This window comes from Microtus pennsylvanicus, chromosome 7 (genome assembly GCF_037038515.1).
Source record: "Microtus pennsylvanicus isolate mMicPen1 chromosome 7, mMicPen1.hap1, whole genome shotgun sequence".
Lineage (NCBI taxonomy): Eukaryota > Metazoa > Chordata > Mammalia > Rodentia > Cricetidae > Microtus > Microtus pennsylvanicus.
This window is the reverse complement of record NC_134585.1, coordinates 33982847-34002218: the sequence shown is the minus strand read 5'-3', so window position 1 is coordinate 34002218 and position 19372 is coordinate 33982847. Positions and strand designations below refer to the sequence as shown.

At 44.5% G+C, this 19372-nt stretch overlaps 1 protein-coding gene across 16 annotated transcripts in view; it reads right to left on the bottom strand.

The window, feature by feature from the left end:
- Positions 1-10920: 10920 nt before the first annotated feature.
- Kansl3 (KAT8 regulatory NSL complex subunit 3) overlaps positions 10921-19372 on the bottom strand; it is a 35156-nt gene continuing 26704 nt past the window's right edge. For all 16 annotated transcript variants that reach the window (XM_075980459.1, XM_075980471.1, XM_075980465.1 and 13 more), the window contains 5 exons: positions 19192-19322; positions 18152-18258; positions 17539-17761; positions 17086-17219; positions 10921-12865 (listed from right to left, as the gene is read on the bottom strand). In XM_075980459.1, the coding sequence (XP_075836574.1) occupies positions 12845-12865; positions 17086-17219; positions 17539-17761; positions 18152-18258; positions 19192-19322 (616 nt within the window). In that variant the 3' untranslated portion in view covers positions 10921-12844. The remainder of the gene's footprint in view (positions 12866-17085; positions 17220-17538; positions 17762-18151; positions 18259-19191; positions 19323-19372) is intronic.

Below are 19372 nucleotides of genomic sequence, written 5' to 3'. Positions count from 1 at the left end.
AGTGGAGCTTACCATGTCATTTGTAGAGTGACACATACACATGTGAGTACAGATGTCTACACACACACACACGAGACGAGTGGGGAATCAGAGGATGATCTCAGGTGTCCGTCTTTGCTTTCCATCTTGTGTGAGTCCTCTTTGTTGCCCACTGCTGCCATTGTCTGGCTAGCTGGTGCAAGCTTCTGGGACATCAGGATTCCTGTGTCCACCTTCCAACCTGCTGCAGGAGCTGTGGGATTACCTACACAGGGTACTGGGGTCAGCACTGTAGACCTTCGGACTGACAGCCTGGTAAGTCCTCTCTGGTAGTGCATGCTGGGCCTCCTCTGTTTCTCATCTTCAACGATTGAGTTTTGTTTTTTTTTTTTTTTGGTTTTTCGAGACAGGGTTTCTCTGTGGCTTTGGAGCCTGTCCTGGAACTAGCTCTGCAGACAAGGCTGGTCTCGAACTCACAGAGATCCGCCTGCCTCTGCCTCCCGAATGCAATGTTTGAGTTTTTGAGGCTGCTCAGGACTAGACTGTTCATCTAGACAAGGGTATTTGAAGTTCTGTTGTAATCATGTACCAGAGCAAGGTAAGAGACACCAGAGGAGCCAGAAGCTTGAGAACACTCTAATGTAATTTGTGGACAATGGGAAATAAAGTCTGTATGATAAAGAAGCCATGGAGGGAGAATTCTAGATAACTTTTGTGCTTATAGCTATTGATCACATCTAAGAAAAATGGCTCAAAAGTGTTTTAATAATAAATACACTTAGCCAGGCGGTGGTGGCATGTGCCTTTAATCCCAGCACTTGGGTGCAGAGGCAGACAGATCTCTGTGAGTTCAAGGTCAACCTGGTCTGTAAGAGCTAGTTCCAGGACAGGCTCCAAAACTATAGAGAAACCCTGTCTTGAAAAACTAAATAATAATAATAATAATAATAATAATACACTAGATTATATACTTGACCCAAAAGAAAGGTGGCCTCTTCATGAGTCATTAAATGATTACACTATCTTGCAAACAGAATTTCATTGTCAAATATCAGGAGAATGGCATGTTCAATCGTTCACACGTTTACACAATCAAGATACATATATATATATATTATATATAATACATATAAAATAATATATAAAAAGGAAAAAGGCACACTAACTCCCTATTTAAAGCAGTATAATCTGTGCCTGAATCCAAAATGTCAGATTTTAAAATTTTTTATTAAGTGTAAAGTGCTTTGTCTATATATTGCATATGTATTTGCATGTATGAATGTACATCGCATGTGTACCTGGTGTTGGCAAGAGGCCAGAGAGGGCATCAAATCCTCTGGAATATCTGTAACTGGAGTTACATATGGTTGTGAGCCACCATGTGGATGCTAGGAATTGAACCCGGGTTCTCTGCAAGAGCAGCCAGTGCACTTAACCACTAAGCTCTATCTCTAGCCTTGAGACTTCACATTTTTAAAGTGCATCTTGATTTAGTCCTGCTGGTTAGAAACCCCAGATCTGAGGAGTATTTTCCCTTTGAAGATCTAGGAGCTATGAATGGAATTGCCTGGGACATTCGCTCTACTGCCTAATCCTCACACTCTGTGGAATGTTATGCTGGGGAATGTAGATGTTTTACTGTCCATGTCCTAAATTGCCTTCTTTTGCATTCTACTGGCAAGCACATCAGAATTACTTTTTATCTGTGGATCAACAGATTCGCAATTAAAAAGAAACAAATGGCCGGGCGGTGGTGGCGCACGCCTTTAATCCCAGCACTCAGGAGGCAGAGGCAGGCGGATCTCTGTGAGTTCGAGACCAGCCTGGTCTACAGAGCGAGTTCCAGGACAGGCTCCAAAGCTACAGAGAAACCCTGTCTCGAAAAACCAAAAAAAAAAAAAAAAAAAAAAAAAAGAAACAAATGGCCAGGCAGAGGTGGCTCACATCTTTAATCCCAGCACTTGGGATGATCTCTGAGTTTGAGGCCAGCCTGTTCTATAAAGTGAGTTCCAGGACAGTCAGGGCTACACAGGGAAACTATCTCAAAAAACAAACAAACAAAAAACCTAAAATAACAACAACAAAACCAAAAAAAAAAAAAAAACACCCCAGCCCAGCACCTTTAATCCCAGCACCCAGGAGACAGAGGCAAGCAGATCTCTGAGTTCGAGGCCATTCTGGCCAACAGAGTGAGTTCCAGGACAGCCAGTGATACACAGGGAAACCATGTCTCAAAACAACAAACAAACAAACAGTATTATAGAGCAGATGTCACCCAGTATTTAAAAACTTGTCCACAGTCTTTGAGGACATATTGTTCTACTTTATTTCCTACCACATCTCTGTTTAAGGCTAGCCTGGACTACAATAGCAAGACCTTGTCTCAGAAAAGTGAAAATGAAATCAGACTATCGGGTCAGTGATCCACTCCCAGAACTCACTGTAGAACAAGAAGGCAGGAGTTGCTTAGTCATTTCACTTCCGGCTCGCAGGTCTTGAAGGAGACCATGCTCTTGGCAGACTGCTGTCTGCACCTGTGGGGTTCAAACTATGAACAGAATACTACATAGAAAAACAAATATGTCAGTCATATCATATGAAACCTACTATGTAGCCAAGGATGAGCTTGAACTTGTGCTCCCCCTGCCTGCAGCTCCAGAGTGCTACTATAACAGATGTACAGTCCACGCCTGCTATGCAAACATGACCACCGAGCCACATCTCCAGCCTTATTGGCCTATTTTCATTGTGTGTGCGTGCATGTGCTAGACTAGGGATCAACGTCAGGTGTTTTTCCTCGGGGGACACACACCTGCGCGTTTTTGTTGCTTCTGTTTTGAGAGAAAGTCTTTCTAACATCTGTTAGGCTAGGCTAGCTGGCCAGCGTACCCTAGAGTCTCTGCCCCAGCTCTGGGATATACGTGTGAACCACCAAACCCAGCTTCTCACAGGGGTTAGAGACAAAACCCAGGTCCTTTTGCAGAAAACACTTTACTGAGCGAACCATCTCCCAGCCTCATCTTGTCTTAAATACAGATATCTAGTAGTATTTGTTGTGATGTTTTTTAACTTCTAAACTTCCTGTCCACCCCCCTCCAAAATGCTGGAATTTCAGACAGGCACCACCATGCACAGCACCTTTGCCAAAGCTTACCAGCTTCCTGGTACAGGAAGGACGCTGGGCAAAGAGTGTGGCATCCCTGATTTGTAACAAGAAAGCTTGCTGGATAGTAGAGACTTTAGATATCACACACACAAACACACACACCACTACACTTTTCAGTAAGTACAGCTTTGAACAGAGTTGCATCCAAGAACTGGGGCCAAGAAGAAATCCTTGTCTTCCTTATGGGAAGTCTAGCCTTCATGTTGAGGAAGCTACTAACGTCTGGAGTGGACCAGGCAGCCTATACTTGCAAAGATCAAAAGAAAACCAAGGAGACAAAGGGAATTGGGAGTCCAAGTGAGGAAGAGAAAGGGAAGGCAGAGAGAAGCCGCCTCTTCCAGGGGCAGAGGAATGAAGGTGGGTGAGGGCACCCACGACTTTTCATTGATGGTTACCTAACACCATGATAGTTACCTAGGTCCCTCCACACTGGTCCTCCTCATGTCACAAGTACCATCTTCCCAAAGGTGTCATCAGATGAGACACACAAACCAGCAAGGGCTCCAAGACAGGTCAGGGGCTGCAGTGGTTTACAGAGGTCACCGCGTAGGGGGAAGACAACAGGGCATGGAGCCTTCTACTCAGCCATTTGTCTATTTGAGCTCAGGTCAGTAAGGAATTTGTAGCTGCTGGGAAGACAAAGGCTCACTGATGGGAAAGCTTCCTGAGTTTTGTTTCCCTGTGTATTTATGGCCCTGAAAGTTGATGTAGTTTAGAACTGAAGCTGTAAACTGTGTTTTCCCCGAGGATGGCTTTATCAAACTGTGTTAGATAGAGACCTTTGAAAGGAAATGATGCCTGTCTTTGTTTGTTGAGACAGGTTTCTCTGTGTAGCCCTGGATGTACAGCTCTGTATCTGTAGACCAGGCTGGTCTCAAACTCACAGAGATCCATCTGCCTCCTGAGGCTAGATGCCTCCCTGCCTGACTTGATGCCTGGCTTAGAGATAAGCTTACATTATTTAATATTTCTGAAATTCCCCAATTAAGCAAATTAAATTTATAACTTTCAAGGTGCAAAAAACTTTTTTTACCCAGCCCTCAAGAGAGGCAGAGGCAGTCAGATCACTGAGTTCAAGGTCAGCCAGATCTACAAATAGAGTTCTATTACACAGAGACCCTGTCTAGAAGAAAAACATTTTTAAAAATTTTATTAGATGTATTTATCATTTTTTTTTGCCTGCATGTATGTATGTCCATCATATGTGTGCATGGTGTCTACAGAGGTCAGAAGGTAGAACAGATCCCCTGGAACTGGAGTTAAGGAGGGTTGTGAGCTACCACTTGAGTGCTGGGAACTGAACCCAGGTCCTCTGCAAGAGCAGCACGTGCTTTTAACTGCTGGGCCATCTCTTCAGCCCCAGCAACGTGGGTTTTTGTTGTTGCTCTGTTTTGAAGACAGGGTCTGGAATTGATTATGGAGCCCAGACTGACTGCCCTAGATTGCTTTCTATGTGATAAAGACTATGACCAAAGCAAGTGGGGGAGGAGAGGGTTTACTGGCTTACTCATCTTGACCAACAGCCCATCAATGAGGGAATCTTGAGGCAGGAACTAAAGAGGAGCATGAAGGCAGAAACTGAAGGAAAGGCCATGGCGGAGGATGCTTACTGGCTTGTTTTCCTATATAACCTAGGATCTCCTGCCCAGGGGTGGCACCACCAACAGTGGGCTGTGCCCTCCCACATCAATCATTAATCAAGAAATGTCTCATTAACCAAGAAATCAGGCAATCTGACAAAATGCTGAAGCGTAAGTTTTGAGTTTATGTATTTTATATAAGAATATGATACTAGAAGGCTAAAAGGAAAAACCTTAACCAGGTCAACTTAACAGTGCTTAGTAGTGGGGCTGGCTCAGCAGTTAGAACACTTGCTGGGCTTGATTCCCAGCAACCGCATGGCTGTTTAAAACTGTAACTCCAGTTCCAGGGGACCTGATGCCCTCCTCTGGTACCCTGGCTACACATACACACATGCATAAATGGAGGCAAAATGCTTCAACACAGAAAATGAAACTCTGAAAACCCCAAATATCCTGTTGTCTAATTGTGCAAATAGTTCTCAAATTGGGCCGTCTTCAAAACCAGAACAAAGTCTAGTTACTCTAACTGGGCAACTTAGCCAAGCTACCTCAAAATAAACATGCTGCTCAATGTCAGTGTTTGTCTAGCAAGACCGAAGCCCTGGGCTCAATGTCTGGAACCACAAACAAATTCTTCCAGGGCTGAGAATATAGCTCAATGGTAGACTGCTTAGTAGGTGTGAGGCCAATGCCAAATGTTTTATAGTTAGGGGGAGATTTGATTGCTGCGCTAAAACATGGGACTATGAACAACTGGGGATAGAGAGGCTTTATTTCATCTTACAACTCGCAGGTCACACTCCATCACTGAGGGAAGCCAGGACAGGAACTCAAACAGGGCAGGGACCTGCCTCATATAGCGGTCATAGATGGTGCTGCTTACTGGCTTACTTTGTTAGAGAACTCAGGACCACCTGCTGAGAGGCAGCACTACCCACATCAATCACAAGAAAATACATGACAGGCTTACCCACAGGCCAATCATAGGAGCATTTTCTCAACTAGGGTTCCCTCTTCTAAAATGACCCTTGGCCATTTAGCTTGGTATCAAGGTGCCATAAAACTCACCAGTAAACTGGATCTCTAGAACCAACTCCCGGATGTTTCACTGTCCCTTTAGTCAAATGAGATTGTTTTTCAGGAACTCATGATCTTTTTTTTTTTTTTTTTGGTTTTTCGAGACAGGGTTTCTCTGTGGTTTTGGAGCCTGTCCTGGAACTAGCTCTTGTAGACCAGGCTGGTCTTGAACTCACAGAGATCCGCCTGCCTCTGCCTCCCAAGTGCTAGGATTAAAGGCGTGTGCCACCACCACCCAGCTAGGAACTCATGATCTTAAGTGAAATTTTAAAGCAATTTTTGACAGCTTGCTTCTCCCAAATCAAATCCTAAAACTGCCCCAGATTTCCCACAGGACCCTGTATCACGTTCTCTTACCTTGGAGAGTCTGAGTGCTAGGAAGAACTCATTCCATCAGACATTACTAACGAGTTGCCAGAAGCCCTACCATCGGAAGAGACATTCTGAGTAAAGTGCTAATGACACAGACCATTCAGCAACTATGCACTGTGAGTCTTCACTCCATCAGAGCCATCAGTAGCACTGGTGGCTTCTCCTATTAAATCTACTTACCAGAGACATGGACTGCTCTGTCTATTAAACAAAAGCAGTATAGTGTTACTAGCTAATATCTGTTAGTTTTAAATGTTTGCTCAGTTGAACTTTTTTTGGTGGGGGAGGTTATGGGGGAGGACTCAATTTGCATGCTAGGCCCTGGCTGGACTTTCAGCACCATAAACAAGCTATGCCATATAATGTAACACCTCAGAGCACACATCAAAAAGGCTGGATAGGGAGATATACGCAAAGACACTATAGGCCAATCAAACTGCATTCTAAAAAAAAGGTTCAAGAAACCCACAATGGCAGGAAAAAAGAAAACAAATACAACAGAAAACAGGAACTAAAAGGGCAGACTGAAGCCCTGACATATCTATAATTATATGTAATGGAAACAGTCTAAAGCTACCAATTGAAAGATTGTCAGAGGGAAAATCACATGCTAAACACAGTCAGTCCACTAGACGTTCACATTTCTTATAATCATACAGGTGAGTTTAAAACAAAGAATGGAAAAAAGAATACAAACGCTAATCAAAAGAAAGCCAAGGGACTGAGTGCACCCCAGTGTGTACAGGCCCTGGGGGTGGGGGTGGCAAGAGACAGAAGTCAGAGAAAGATTAAGACAGACTTCAGACAGGGATAGGGACATTACACAATGATAAACAGGTCAACCCACGAAAAAGACAAAGGATTCCTAAATGCATTTGTACCAAAGAAGAGAACTGCAAAACAGATTATAGTTGGAGATTTCGACACTATCCTGACAAAAACATGGCAGAATACCACCAAAGATACTTAAGAAGGTGACTGCGAGCAGAATTTTACTGACACCCTATAGAATCTAACAGCATCAGAACACACATTCCCTAAGTGTCAGAGCACTGGACAAAGTGGACCACATCCCAAGACCACACGAGCTATCACCGGCATGTCTGACGATATAAAAGGTAGTGAGGATAAGACTGCAGCTCTCTCATACACCGCTGCTGGGAATGCACACTGTCGCAGCTGGTCTAGAGAAGCTAAGAACTAAAACTTTACCATGGGATCCAGTAATCACACTTCTGGACATTTACCCCCAAGTGACAACAAATGTCCACATAAAAACTTGCATACATGCCGGGTGGTGGTGGCGCACGCCTTTAATCCCAGCACTCAGGAGGCAGAGGCAGGCGGATCTCTGTGAGTTCGAGACCAGCCTGGTCTACAAAGGGAGGTCCAAGACAGGCTCCAAAGCTACAGAGAAACCCTGTCTCGAAAACCCAAAAAAAAAAAAAAAATACCTTGCATACAACCACTTGGTGCAGAGGCAGAAGCAAGATAATGGAGGGAACGTTGTATTTTGAAACATGCAAATAACTGTGTTGCCGCTGTAGCTCTAAGGCCCTCTGTCTTCAGAAGTGGACCTGTAACAGATGTGGCTCACGAAAGTGTAAATGGGGTGTGAAAACCAAGAAACAGCACACTGGAACGGACAAATAAGACATCCAAAAAATCAGCTAATGCATATTCAAACATGGATTCTGAGAAGGAACAGCAGATAAAACCAAGGGACAGCTGCTGCAGCATCCAGTTAATCTTGAAAATTTCAATGACTGAACTTAAGCTACATGCTCTGGTTTCAAAAACAAAAGGAAACAAGGATCCCTCAACAGGCTAATGCTTAAGCTGTGGCATACCCACATGATGACTACTACTCAGCAATAAGAGGAATGAACTATATTAAACCCACACACAACTTGGATAGACATCAAAGGGATTAAACCAAGGGGAAAAAAAGAGACAACTCAAAGGTCATGTACTGTACAGCTCTATTTATATATTATTCCATTTACAGAGCTGTAGAAGGGATCAGTGGTTGCTATGGGCTAAGATGGGCAGTGACATTAAGGGGTAGGACAAGGGGCTGGAGAGATGGCTCAGCGGTCAAGAGCACTGCCTGCTCTTCCAAAGGTCCTTGAGTTCAATTCCCAGCAACCACAAGGTGGCTCACAACCATCTGTAATGAGATCTGGAGCCCTCTTCTGGCTTGCAGGCATACACACAGACAGAACATTGTATACATAATAAATAAATATAAAAAAGGGGTAGGACAAGAACCCTGTGAAGAGGGAGTTATGCCTTGACTGTAGCTGCAAGAATACAGTGACAGAGAACCACACACATAATGAACCAAAATTTGCTCATTAAAAAAGAAAACTTTATGTGCGTTGTATGCTACGGCACAATAGTGGAGGTCAGAGGACAGCTTTGGGAAGCTGGTTCTTCCCTTCTACTTTGTTGAGGCAAGGTCTCCTGTTTCTGCAGCTGCACTGTGAACTCCAGGCTAGCAGGCCCACAAACTTCCAGGGAACTGTTTCCGCTTTCTACCTTCCTGTAGGAGTGCTGAGATTACAAATGCATGCAACCAATCCAGCTTTTTATGTGGGTTTCGGGGAAGCAGGCTTGGGTCATCAGGCTAATGAACTAGCACTTTTACCCTGAGTCATCCTCCCAGTCCTTAATTTCCTCATTTTGGAATACTAGTCAGGTTCAATGCAAGCAGTGAAGGGAACGTTGGTGAGGCCACACGGGCCCTATCAGTCTTGAAGCATACACACAGCAAAAGACAATAGTTCATGTTTCTCGATTCTTTTAGAAAGACAAGTGATATGAACTGCATGACTTACTGGATTATGGAGTGAGTGGGATAAGAACCAGCCCCTAAGTAGGCTCAGGTCAATTGGGCTGTTTGGAATTAGAACTGAGAGATAGGAATCCACTAAGCAGTCTGTGCTGGGCAGTCCTATGACAACAGGAAAAAAAATTAATCAGGGGGGAATGGAGAGATGACCCAGCAGTTAAGAGCATATACAAGTTGATCTTGCAGAAGATCCTGGGTTCAATTTCCAGCACCCACATGGTGTCTGTAATACCAGTTCCAGGGACTCCAACAGACACACACACACACACATATATATATACACATGTATGCAGACAAAACATTCATACACACAAAGTAAAATAGTTAAAAGATAAAATTAAAAGCAACCAAATCCATTTTGAGCGGTTTGATGGCACACACCTTTAATCCCCGCACTCAGGAGGCAGAGATAGGTAGATCTCTGTGAGTTTGAGGCCAGCCTGGTCTACAAGAGATAGTTCCAGAACAGCCAGGGCTGTTACACAGAGAAACCCTGTTTCAAAAAAAAAAAAAAAACAAAACAAAAAAACCAACCAACCAAAAGAAACCCAACCAAATCCTGAAAACAAAAACCACAAGGTAAGCACCACGGCGCCCAGTCTATGTTTTCTCAAGTCAGACTTACGGTCATGCCTATAATCTCGGTATTCATGAGACTGAGGCAGGAAGATTGCTTGGAGCTCAACACTGGCCTAGGCTATGGATTAAGTGAGTTCCTAGCCAGCCTGGGCTAGAGTAAAAACCAGTCTCAAAACAAGGAGCTGGGAGGTGAAGAATGCCCACTGGAGGTAGTTTTGAGTCTCTATTCCTTCCAACTACCAGAAAAGGAGAGGAAAAGCAACAAAGACTCGTTTCGTCTTAACTGTATCAGAGCCTCAACTTTCATCTGATGAAGCAGCAGATTCAGTGATCCTAAGAGATAAAAGTGAGGGGGAAAATATAATCAGCTTTGCTAAAGATAGTTTAATGTGTGTCAAAGGTTCCAATCAGTCTACTAGAGCTCACCACAGGGGTACCAATGCCAAGGCAGGCCTGAGAGTCACTATACAGCTGAACTGGCTTCCTTTAAGGGGGGAAGAAGTGTGTGTGGTCTGTTCTGGGTTCTGAGATGAAGACTAGAAGGACCTAAAGATAAAAGGGGTAGAGGAGGTCCCCCTTGCTACAGATATACAAGCTGAAGGTTAGATTCCACTTGTCTACCTTTAAGTCTTTATTTCAGGGTCAAAGGGCACGTAGGATGCCAACTGTCTGCTAGGACCAACAGTGAGGGACTCTGTGTGTAGACTGAGGTCTAGTGTGTGCTCCGCTAAAGCAAAATGATGGGAAAACTGAAAAGGACACATTCTCCTTACTTCCTAGGCTGCTTTCCATCTCAGAACCCAGGACAGGCATCAGCTCACACATCTTCCTCATCTATAAAGGGAATGACAACTGGGTGTGGCAGTAGATGCCTGTAATCCCAGCATTCAGGAGGCACAAGCATAAGAATGGTGAGTTAAAGGCCAGTTCAGCTACAGTGAATATGAGGCCTACATAAACTACATGAAACCTGTTTTTGTTTTGACGTTTTGTTTTTTTGAGACAGGGTTTCTCTGTGTAACAGTACTAGATCTGTAGACCAGGCTGGCCTCAAACTCGCCTGCCTCTGCCTCCCATGTGCTGGGAAAAAGGTATGCACCACCACCGCCCGGCTGTTTTGATGTTTCTTAAGAATTACAGTGCCTAGGCCTCAGCATCTGACAGCACCAAGATAACTTCAAGTACCATCTCTCTCTCTCTCTCTCTCTCTCTCTCTCTCTCTCTCTCTCTCTCTCTCTCTCTCTCTCCACTACACAGGCGATTTCCAAAGCATGCAAAATCAAATGAAAACAAGGTAAAGCAACACAAAGTTGGTTGTTTTGTTTTTTTATTCTTTTTGCTAATGTAAGATCAGAATCGTCACGATGGCTCGCTTCTTTTAATTCATCCACCCCCAAATTATTATAGTGATACAACCAAAGGTGGACAAGTCTCTATCCCTGTGACCTCTTCTGAAAGCCACAGACATTTTCCACGGGGCATTTACAATACATCTCTTGCCCAAGAATTTAAAGCCTTCCTGATCCTTCTACATACTCCATAAGAGTATTACCTTCTGAGGCTATGCCCTCAAGTCTGCCACAAGATGGGTACAGTCAAGTGTCTTTCCACATTCCAAGTAGTGTGGTTTGAATGGGATCTGAGGAATGTGATCTACAGACTCCAGCCACTTCCTTGTTGGTCAGTCCCTCAAGGTGAAGGTCAGTGTGTTGTAGCTCCCCTTCCTCAGTTTTGCAGTTCTTCAAGGTATATAGGCCATGCCTCAGAAGTCACCCATGGGATGTACATAGATTCACCACCAAAGCAGAATACAAGTTTTCTTTGGTTCCAGAACACAGGGGCAGCATCTTTCAGGAGCAGCCCCTCCAGTGTTGTTCAAGCTGTTCTCCTAAGTCACAAAGGGCTGCTCAGAACCCCCTGCCAACCTAAATGATCCCTCAAAGTTTCACAGAGCCCGACAGTCTTATCCTCTCTTTTTTGGTGGTTATATGCTCTGAATGACGAAGCTAATAAAGCCCCAGCACTGGAGGCTTCTTCCAGATTTCATACCTTCTCAAATTCACTCAATGCCTTCTGAATTTCAGAATACAGCCCCACTCTGTGAAGCACTGCAAGTGCAGCTCCACAGCCAAGGCGAGGGTGTGGAGTTTGGAGACCACTCTCTACTCCTATCATGTCTGACCTGAATTGCCTGAGGCTCCTCAACACTACATGTTCCACTCAGATTACAGGGGAGGCCCTGTGAACAAAATCACATTTGAGTTGCTTTATTCTCACTTGACAGAAACTTTCTAAGTATGAAATGGAAAGGAGCCTGCTCTGGAACAGAAACTCAGAGTCAAGCTCCAAGTTACATCTATACAGTGTCATTGGAAACGAAAGACTCAGCTCTATCTTTAGTGCCCACATCAGCAGAGACCATGATCTGCAAGGCTCAGGCTGGCACCAAAGCCTCACACAGTAGTCACCACAACCTACTTCTCAGCAGAAAGTCAAAGTTCTAAGGAAAGGAAACAAAACTCTTCACTGTCCTACCTCCCCAAGCCTCCTACAACAGCAGTGACAACAGGGTAGCTGGTCAATTTGCTCCATCCCCAGGCACCAGAGAAGATTCTCAGGGATTCAGGTTTTCCCTTTTACTTGCTAATCTTCAAGTGTCCTCTCAAGTGTCAGGCAGAGTCCCAAGTCCAAACTGTCAGCAGCATAGGGTTTGTGGGTGTCTTGCCAAACACGTCCTCTGGCTGCTCCATCCCTCACTTTCTGTCTTTGGACCTACAGACTTTCTGGTACAGGAAGTGCATAAAGCATAGTGAAGAAGAGAAAGGGGCCTGGTAACCACCGTTCCTCACTTCCCCAGCAGCTAAAGGACTCAAAGCTGACAGCCCAGTTCTCCCTGCCTTCACATGAAACTGCAGTGAGCAGTTCTATACTGACACCGGAGTCAAATTACATTAGTATTGGGGAGGAAATGCCAATAATCCATACATGGCGAGTCCTGCTGGGGATTCCAGGAACCAACCTGCTGGCCCTGGATAGCGCTCCCCTTGCTGGCACGGTTACCACCTGGCCTAATGCCTTCTCGAGACCCAGAGGCCCAACCCAAAAGACAGCTGGTAGAGAGGTGAAAACGACTGTCTTAAGGATGTCTTCAGACACTCAGATGGCTCAGCAGGACCACACCGTTCACCTTGAGGCAGCGGTCACCAACCTGGTAAGGACATATCGCTGGCGTAGTCAGGGTGCTGGAGGCAGGCGCTGTGAGGCAGAAGGTGAAAAGGGGTTAAAGTTTGGCCAGGCTAAACCACTCCTCTGATCCAATCATCTCACTCCTAAAGCTCAATCCAATGTAGTGATCAATAGGAAAGAAAACACACAAGACAAAGACCCTCTGGTGTCATGCTCATCTAGCTACTCCTGAGGGCAAGGGGCTCACTAGCTCACAGGGCTCTGAGCTTCCTTTTCCTCACCTGTGGAAAAAGATGGCAGCACCTGCTTCCCAGGATTGCTACGAGGATTAAGGGAGATAACTGCACAAACCATCAATAGTATAGTCCATGCTCAACTCACAATCATCAGCTCTTAGTAGCATTCATCACACCCAAGGAAGGAGAGGAATGCCGAAAACAGGTGAATGACTAGACAGAATTAAAGGTACCAGACTGCGGAAGCTTTCAGTCTGGGAAGAGGGAGGCCAGGTGGAAGGACAGCATCTTTTCAACAAGCCTACCACGTTTCTACACTTCACACTATCAAAAACCCCAGGACCACAGAGAAGGTGAAGAACATGTAAGGGGGAGGATGAAGAAGGGTCTGATAAACTCAGAAAATCCACTTCCTACTTGCTTATACAGACCCAAAACAGGGCTGCACACAGGAGTTGACTGTCCTGATTTTAAAGAAGGAGGGACTCCAAGAAGGACTGACATGATCTCTTATAAAACTGGTCAGTAACAGTACACACACACACACACACACACACACACACACACACACACACACACGAGGTGGAAACAAGCAAGCAAACACACACACACACACACACACACCTACCTATAGGCTAACAATAAATGGAGTTAAAATCTCAAGTGAAATAGAAGCTAATCAAAAGGGCATGCTACTCCTCTTAAAATAGTAGGCTCTTCTTTTCTCAGCGTGTTCTCCTTTAATAGGGTCTTATTTCCTATTTCCTTTGTATATAATAAAACTAACAAGGGGATGTAGGAAACAGTAAGAAGACAGCATGGTGGCACAGGTCTTCTAATCCTGGCACTTAGAAGACACTGCACATCTGAGATCTGTCTAAACAACACAGGAGACCCCATCACAAACAAAACAGGACAAAACTGAAGAAAAATAAGATGAGATAGTTGCTGTATGCAATCCTAGCATCTGAGAGGTTAAGCCAAGATCAAAGTTTAAAGCCACCCTGGACTATGCAATAAGACCCTATCTCCAAGAAATACACCAGACAACAACAGCCAAAAGAAACAAATAGGACATACTGAATAAACCACTGACTCTGGAATTCAGACAGTTGAATATTAGGAAAGCTATTTTTAAAGAATATTTATTTATTATGTATACAATATTCTGTCTGTGTATCTGCCTGAGGCCAGAAGAGGGCATCAGATCTCATTTTAGATGGTCATGAGCCACCGTGTGGTTGCTGGGAATTGAACTTGGGTCATCTACGAGAACAGTCAGTTCTCTTAACCGCTGAGCCATCTCTCCAATCCCCTTCAAATGCGTTTTTAAGGATAAACAGACTTACCCTTTCCTTCAATGGGTATGAAAAAAAAATTACAGCTGAGCATGGTGGTGTATGCCTGTGGTCACAGTATTTGCAAGGCTGAGGATAAGGATTGAGAGTCTTCCTACACAGTGAAACCCTGCCTCAATAACAAATGAAAGCTGGGCAGTAGTGGCACACGCCTTTAACCCAGCACTCAAGAGGTAGAGGCAGCCAGAACTCTGTGAGTTCCTGGTCTATAGAGTAAGTTCCAGGACAGTCAAAGTTACAGAGAAACCTTGTCTCGAAAAACAAATGAACAAAACAAACAAGTACAGAAATGAAGAGGAACAAATAAAAAGGACCCTATGCTGCCCTTACATAGGCAAATCAACCAAAAATGGCTGGGTGTAATTCTAGCAGATATGGATGATCTCAGCCTGGTCTACAATATCAAGTTACAGGTCAGCTAGAGCTAGCTATACAGTGAACCCTAACTCAGAGAAATCTAGAAAATTTTCTGTCAAGCTATCTCTAAGAACAGCAACATGAGAAATTTAAACATTTTCTAAATTACATTATTCTTGCAATGTTCCAATAATTTAAAGTAAGCATAATTATTTTGTAATTGAAAGAAAAAAAAAAAGAGGGGCTGGAGAGATGGCTCAGTGGTTAAGAGTACTGACTGCTCTTCCAGAGGACCTGGGTTCAATTCCTAGCACCCACATGGCAGCTCACAACTGTCTGAAGATCCAGTTGCAGGGGATCTGACACCTTCACGCCAATAAACAATAAAAAATATTTAAAAAAAAAAAAAAGATTAAAAACACTAGGCCAATAGCCAGGCATTGGAGGTACAGCCCTTTAATTCCAGCATTTGGGAGGCAAAAGAAGGCAGATCTCTGAGTTCGAGACCTGAGAGTTCCAGAACACCCAGGGCTAAACAGAGAAATCTGTCGCAAAAAGCAAAAAACAAAACAAACAAACAAACAAAATAAAAAAAAAATTCCAGGGGCTGGAGAGATGGCTCAGAGGTTAAGAGCATTGCCTGCTCTTCCAAAGGTTCTGAGTTCAATTCCCAGCAACCACATGGGGACTCACAGTCATCTGTGATGGAGTCTGGTGCCCTCTTCTGGCCTGCAGGCATACAGGCAGACAGGATATTGTATATATAATAAATAAAAATATATAAAAAAAAATTCCAATAGGCCACGGGGCAGTTCAGTGGGTGAATAAAGGATCTTGCCACTAGGTCTGATAACCTGTTTGGTCCCCAGAATCCACATGGTAGATAGAACCCACATGGTCCATGTAGGAGATAGATAGTCCTCTGATCTCCAAAACATGCACCATGGCATGAGCACGCACTCACACACAAATAATGTTTAAAAAAAAAAAAGGAAGAAAGAAAAGCACTTTCAATCCCTGTCAAAAAGGGGTAACTAGATGTCCATGTATGTCAGGCTCTGGTCTCTGCATAGCACTTCCCGTTAAAAGCAAATAGACAGAAGGGCTTAGAGAATGGCTGGGAACTCTAGGGTACCTCAGTAGTACTGTGCTGGTTTGAAATAAAATGGTCCCCATAGGGAGTGGCACTATTAGGAGGTGTGGCCTTGTTGGAATAAGTGTGTCACTGTGGTGGGCTTTGCAGTCTCCTATGCTCAAGCTATGCCTCGTGTGGCACATAGTTTCTCCTGCTGACTGTAAATCAAGATGTAGAACTTTCAGCTCCTTCAGCACCATGTCTGCATGCATGATGCCATGTCCCCACCATAACAATAACGATGAAACCACTGAAACTTTAAGTCAGCCCCAATTAAATGTTTTCCTTTAAGAGTTGCCATAGTCATGCTGTCTCTTTACAGCAAGAGACCTAACTAGACAAGCTCCTCTGTGCCCAGCCATGTTGGTCTGGTGGACCTGCAGATAAGTAACCTATACAGGTCCTTGCTCAAATGCTGAAGGCCTGGTTGAACTGAGCTACTGGTGAAGAATACAATGTTAAACCAGGACTATTTTTGCTTGGACTCCTATCTTTGAATGATTCCTCAGATAACATTTTTAGATTAGGAGCATTTATTTTACTTTAAAAAGATATAATGGGGGCTGGAGAGATGGCTCAGTGGTTAAGAGCACTGACTGCTTTTCCAGAGGGCCTGGGTTCAATTCCCAGCACCCATATGACAGCTCACAACTGTGTGTAACTCCAGTTCCAGGGGTTCTGTCATCCTCACACAGACATACATGCAGGCAAAACATCAATGCGCATAAAATAATAAATAAATAATGATTGTTTTTTTTTTTTAAAAAAAAAAGACATAATGGAAATCAACTAAGAGAAACTGGTGGTACTTCCTAGGTAAACCCTAAAAAACCTACTTATACCCCCAAGACAGCAAAAAACACAATGTTTGAAAATCAGCCCCTATTCACAAGCTCTGGATGAGGAAACCAAGAGTGGAAGGAGAAAAGGAAGAAGAGGCAAATACCCAAAAACATTATACCCCAGCAGCAGCCATACCTGAGTGTCCACAAACTCAATCCCCACAATAGCTAGTTTTACAGATAAGGAGACTCAAAGAGGTCCTGCGTTGATCAAAGTAATAAAGCTATAAGCCTGAGGGCTCAAATTTGAATCTGCTCTGTCAACAAATTTAGTTCAACGGCAGCTATGGTCAATCCTTTGGCTGGCTCCAAATTTACCTAGGATTAGAGCTCACTTCCTGGTCTGTGCAAGCCAACTCACCTGTGAGCTAGAGGGTAGCATCTGGGAGGTAGGCTCCTCGGATGGTACTGCTCCTGAACCTATAGGGCTTAGCGTGGTGATTCTGCTTGGCTGGCCTCGGAGTGTCAGAGTAATGGTGGTGGGGACCTTTAAGCCTAAGTAAGAGAGAGACAAAGACAGGAAGACACGGGATTCATAGCCTCTTTCAGGTAACAATGTCTTCCCATATAAAACATCCTCTTGGTTTCCTTCCTGGGTGGGTAGGTCTACCCCATCAGTCAATTTGAAAGGCAGCAAGGAGGAAACTTCCTGTGTTCTCTAGACCTCTCTGGGGGCTGGCCCAACAGAGCTGAATCCAAGAAACCAGGTCAGGACCATGCAGGGCTGGGTTTACAGCTTCCCTATGTGAGATGGCCAGTAAAGTGCTATGGAAAAGCCCAGATCTGAAGTCCCCACTATTTTCATGAGACTTACCTGATGCTTGGTTAGAAATCTGAGCCAAGCCGGGTAGGCTGCTTGCCAACTTAGCGAGGCCCCCATTGGTCAGCAGCTGGTGGATAGCAGTAGGCTTCCCACCAGGAGTGGCACCCAAGGAGGAGAGAGTGGTGGCTACAGGAATGGTGCGGACAATGGTGCTCGTGCCTGTGGTGATGGCACCCAGACTCTGCATGGGGGTTGGCAATTTCAAACCGGTGGCCTATTGGACACACAAGATGATTAGAAGTTACCACCCAACAGCAACGTTAGAGCCTGGAGGGCCCACAGCTATTATTAAAAGCTAACATGCACAGTATCTACCACATGTTAAGGTACTCTTCCAGGAATTCTGCATATTATCATCTTTAATCATCACAAATATACGAGGGAGCTAATATCTTTAGCCTATTTTATAGATAAAGAAACAAGTCAGAGAGGTCAGGAATCTCACCCAAGGCCATACGGTAAATCATAGATTATAACGTTTGGTAACTTTTTGGCTGAATATTTAGAAGGTTCTTTGTCCTCAACCCACTGACCCCAGATATAATTTCCCTGACAAAATTAAGGAGTCCTAATTCCACACTGCTCAACACAGCAGATGATATACCTGTGGGGCTGGCCCTGGAGAGGGACTTCCTGGGAGGCCAGAGGTCTTGCTAATATCCTGTAAGCTGAAGCTGAGGCCTTGGAGGAGGCTGCTGGCTGAAGTGGCCCCTAGGAGAGGACATGACAGGTAACAGCAGAGGTCAGTCACTTGTACATATCATTCAGAAGCAGCCACACTTTCACCCTCACCAACAACTTACACTTGTCCAAAGACACTTTCCTGTCCCCAGAAAGAAACCAGGAGAGTCTCCTGAGCAGACACAGTAGATACCACACAAGGAGAGATGCATGCCAGACACTGCCTTGGATTTGCTCTGCACAATCAACTTGTTCCAAGCCAGTAGTTCTGCATTTTGAATGGCATTAGGAACAGCTGAGAGCTTCAATCCCACTTTTCAGAAACCTAAATCCTCTTTATTTCTAGGTAAGAAGAAAGGCTCTAGAAGCCAAGTGGATTCATATACTTGACCACATTACACATAGTCCAACATTCTCAAAGTAAAAATCTGCTTAAAGGAAAGGTAAATCAGCAATGCTCTAAACTATGGGATCAGGCAACCAGCCCTTCCATGAGACTGCGGTCAGAGTGACAAACACAGAAAAAACATCTCATTTTCCAATAACCAGGTTAGCAATACCTCCAGCTTTATTCAGTCAGATGTATGAAAAAGAAGAATCAGTCAGGTGGTGGTGGTGTACACCTTTAATCCCAGCACTTGGGAGGCAGAGGCAAGCGATCTCTGCGAGTTTGAGGCCAGCCTGGTCTACAAAACGAGTTCCAGGACAGCTAGGGTTGTTACACAGAGAAACCCTGTCTTGAAAAATCAAAAATTAAAAAAAAAAAAAAAGAAGAAGAAGAATCACAATACAGGCATTGCCCATGCTCAACAGTAGAGGACACAGCTCCTAGAGACCATCATCCACGCTAATTCTGGCAGAGATACTCCCTCTAGCTCCAGTCCCAGAGCTCCTGGTCTAAGACCACCTCCTAACAGCAGATCCAAAAGACTGCTGGTGGACATGAGAAGGGCTACAAGATACCTGGAAGGGCGCTGCCAGGAGAAGTGGCCACTAAGCGGCTCTGCAGGGTTTGGATGGCATTGGGTGTGGCACTGCTGGAAGCCACAGGTGGCGCTGCGCTGGCTAAAACGCCACCTTCAGAAGGACTTGACCTGGAAACAAAGAAAGGAGTCCTGTCATCCAAAGGGTAGCAGCCCACAGT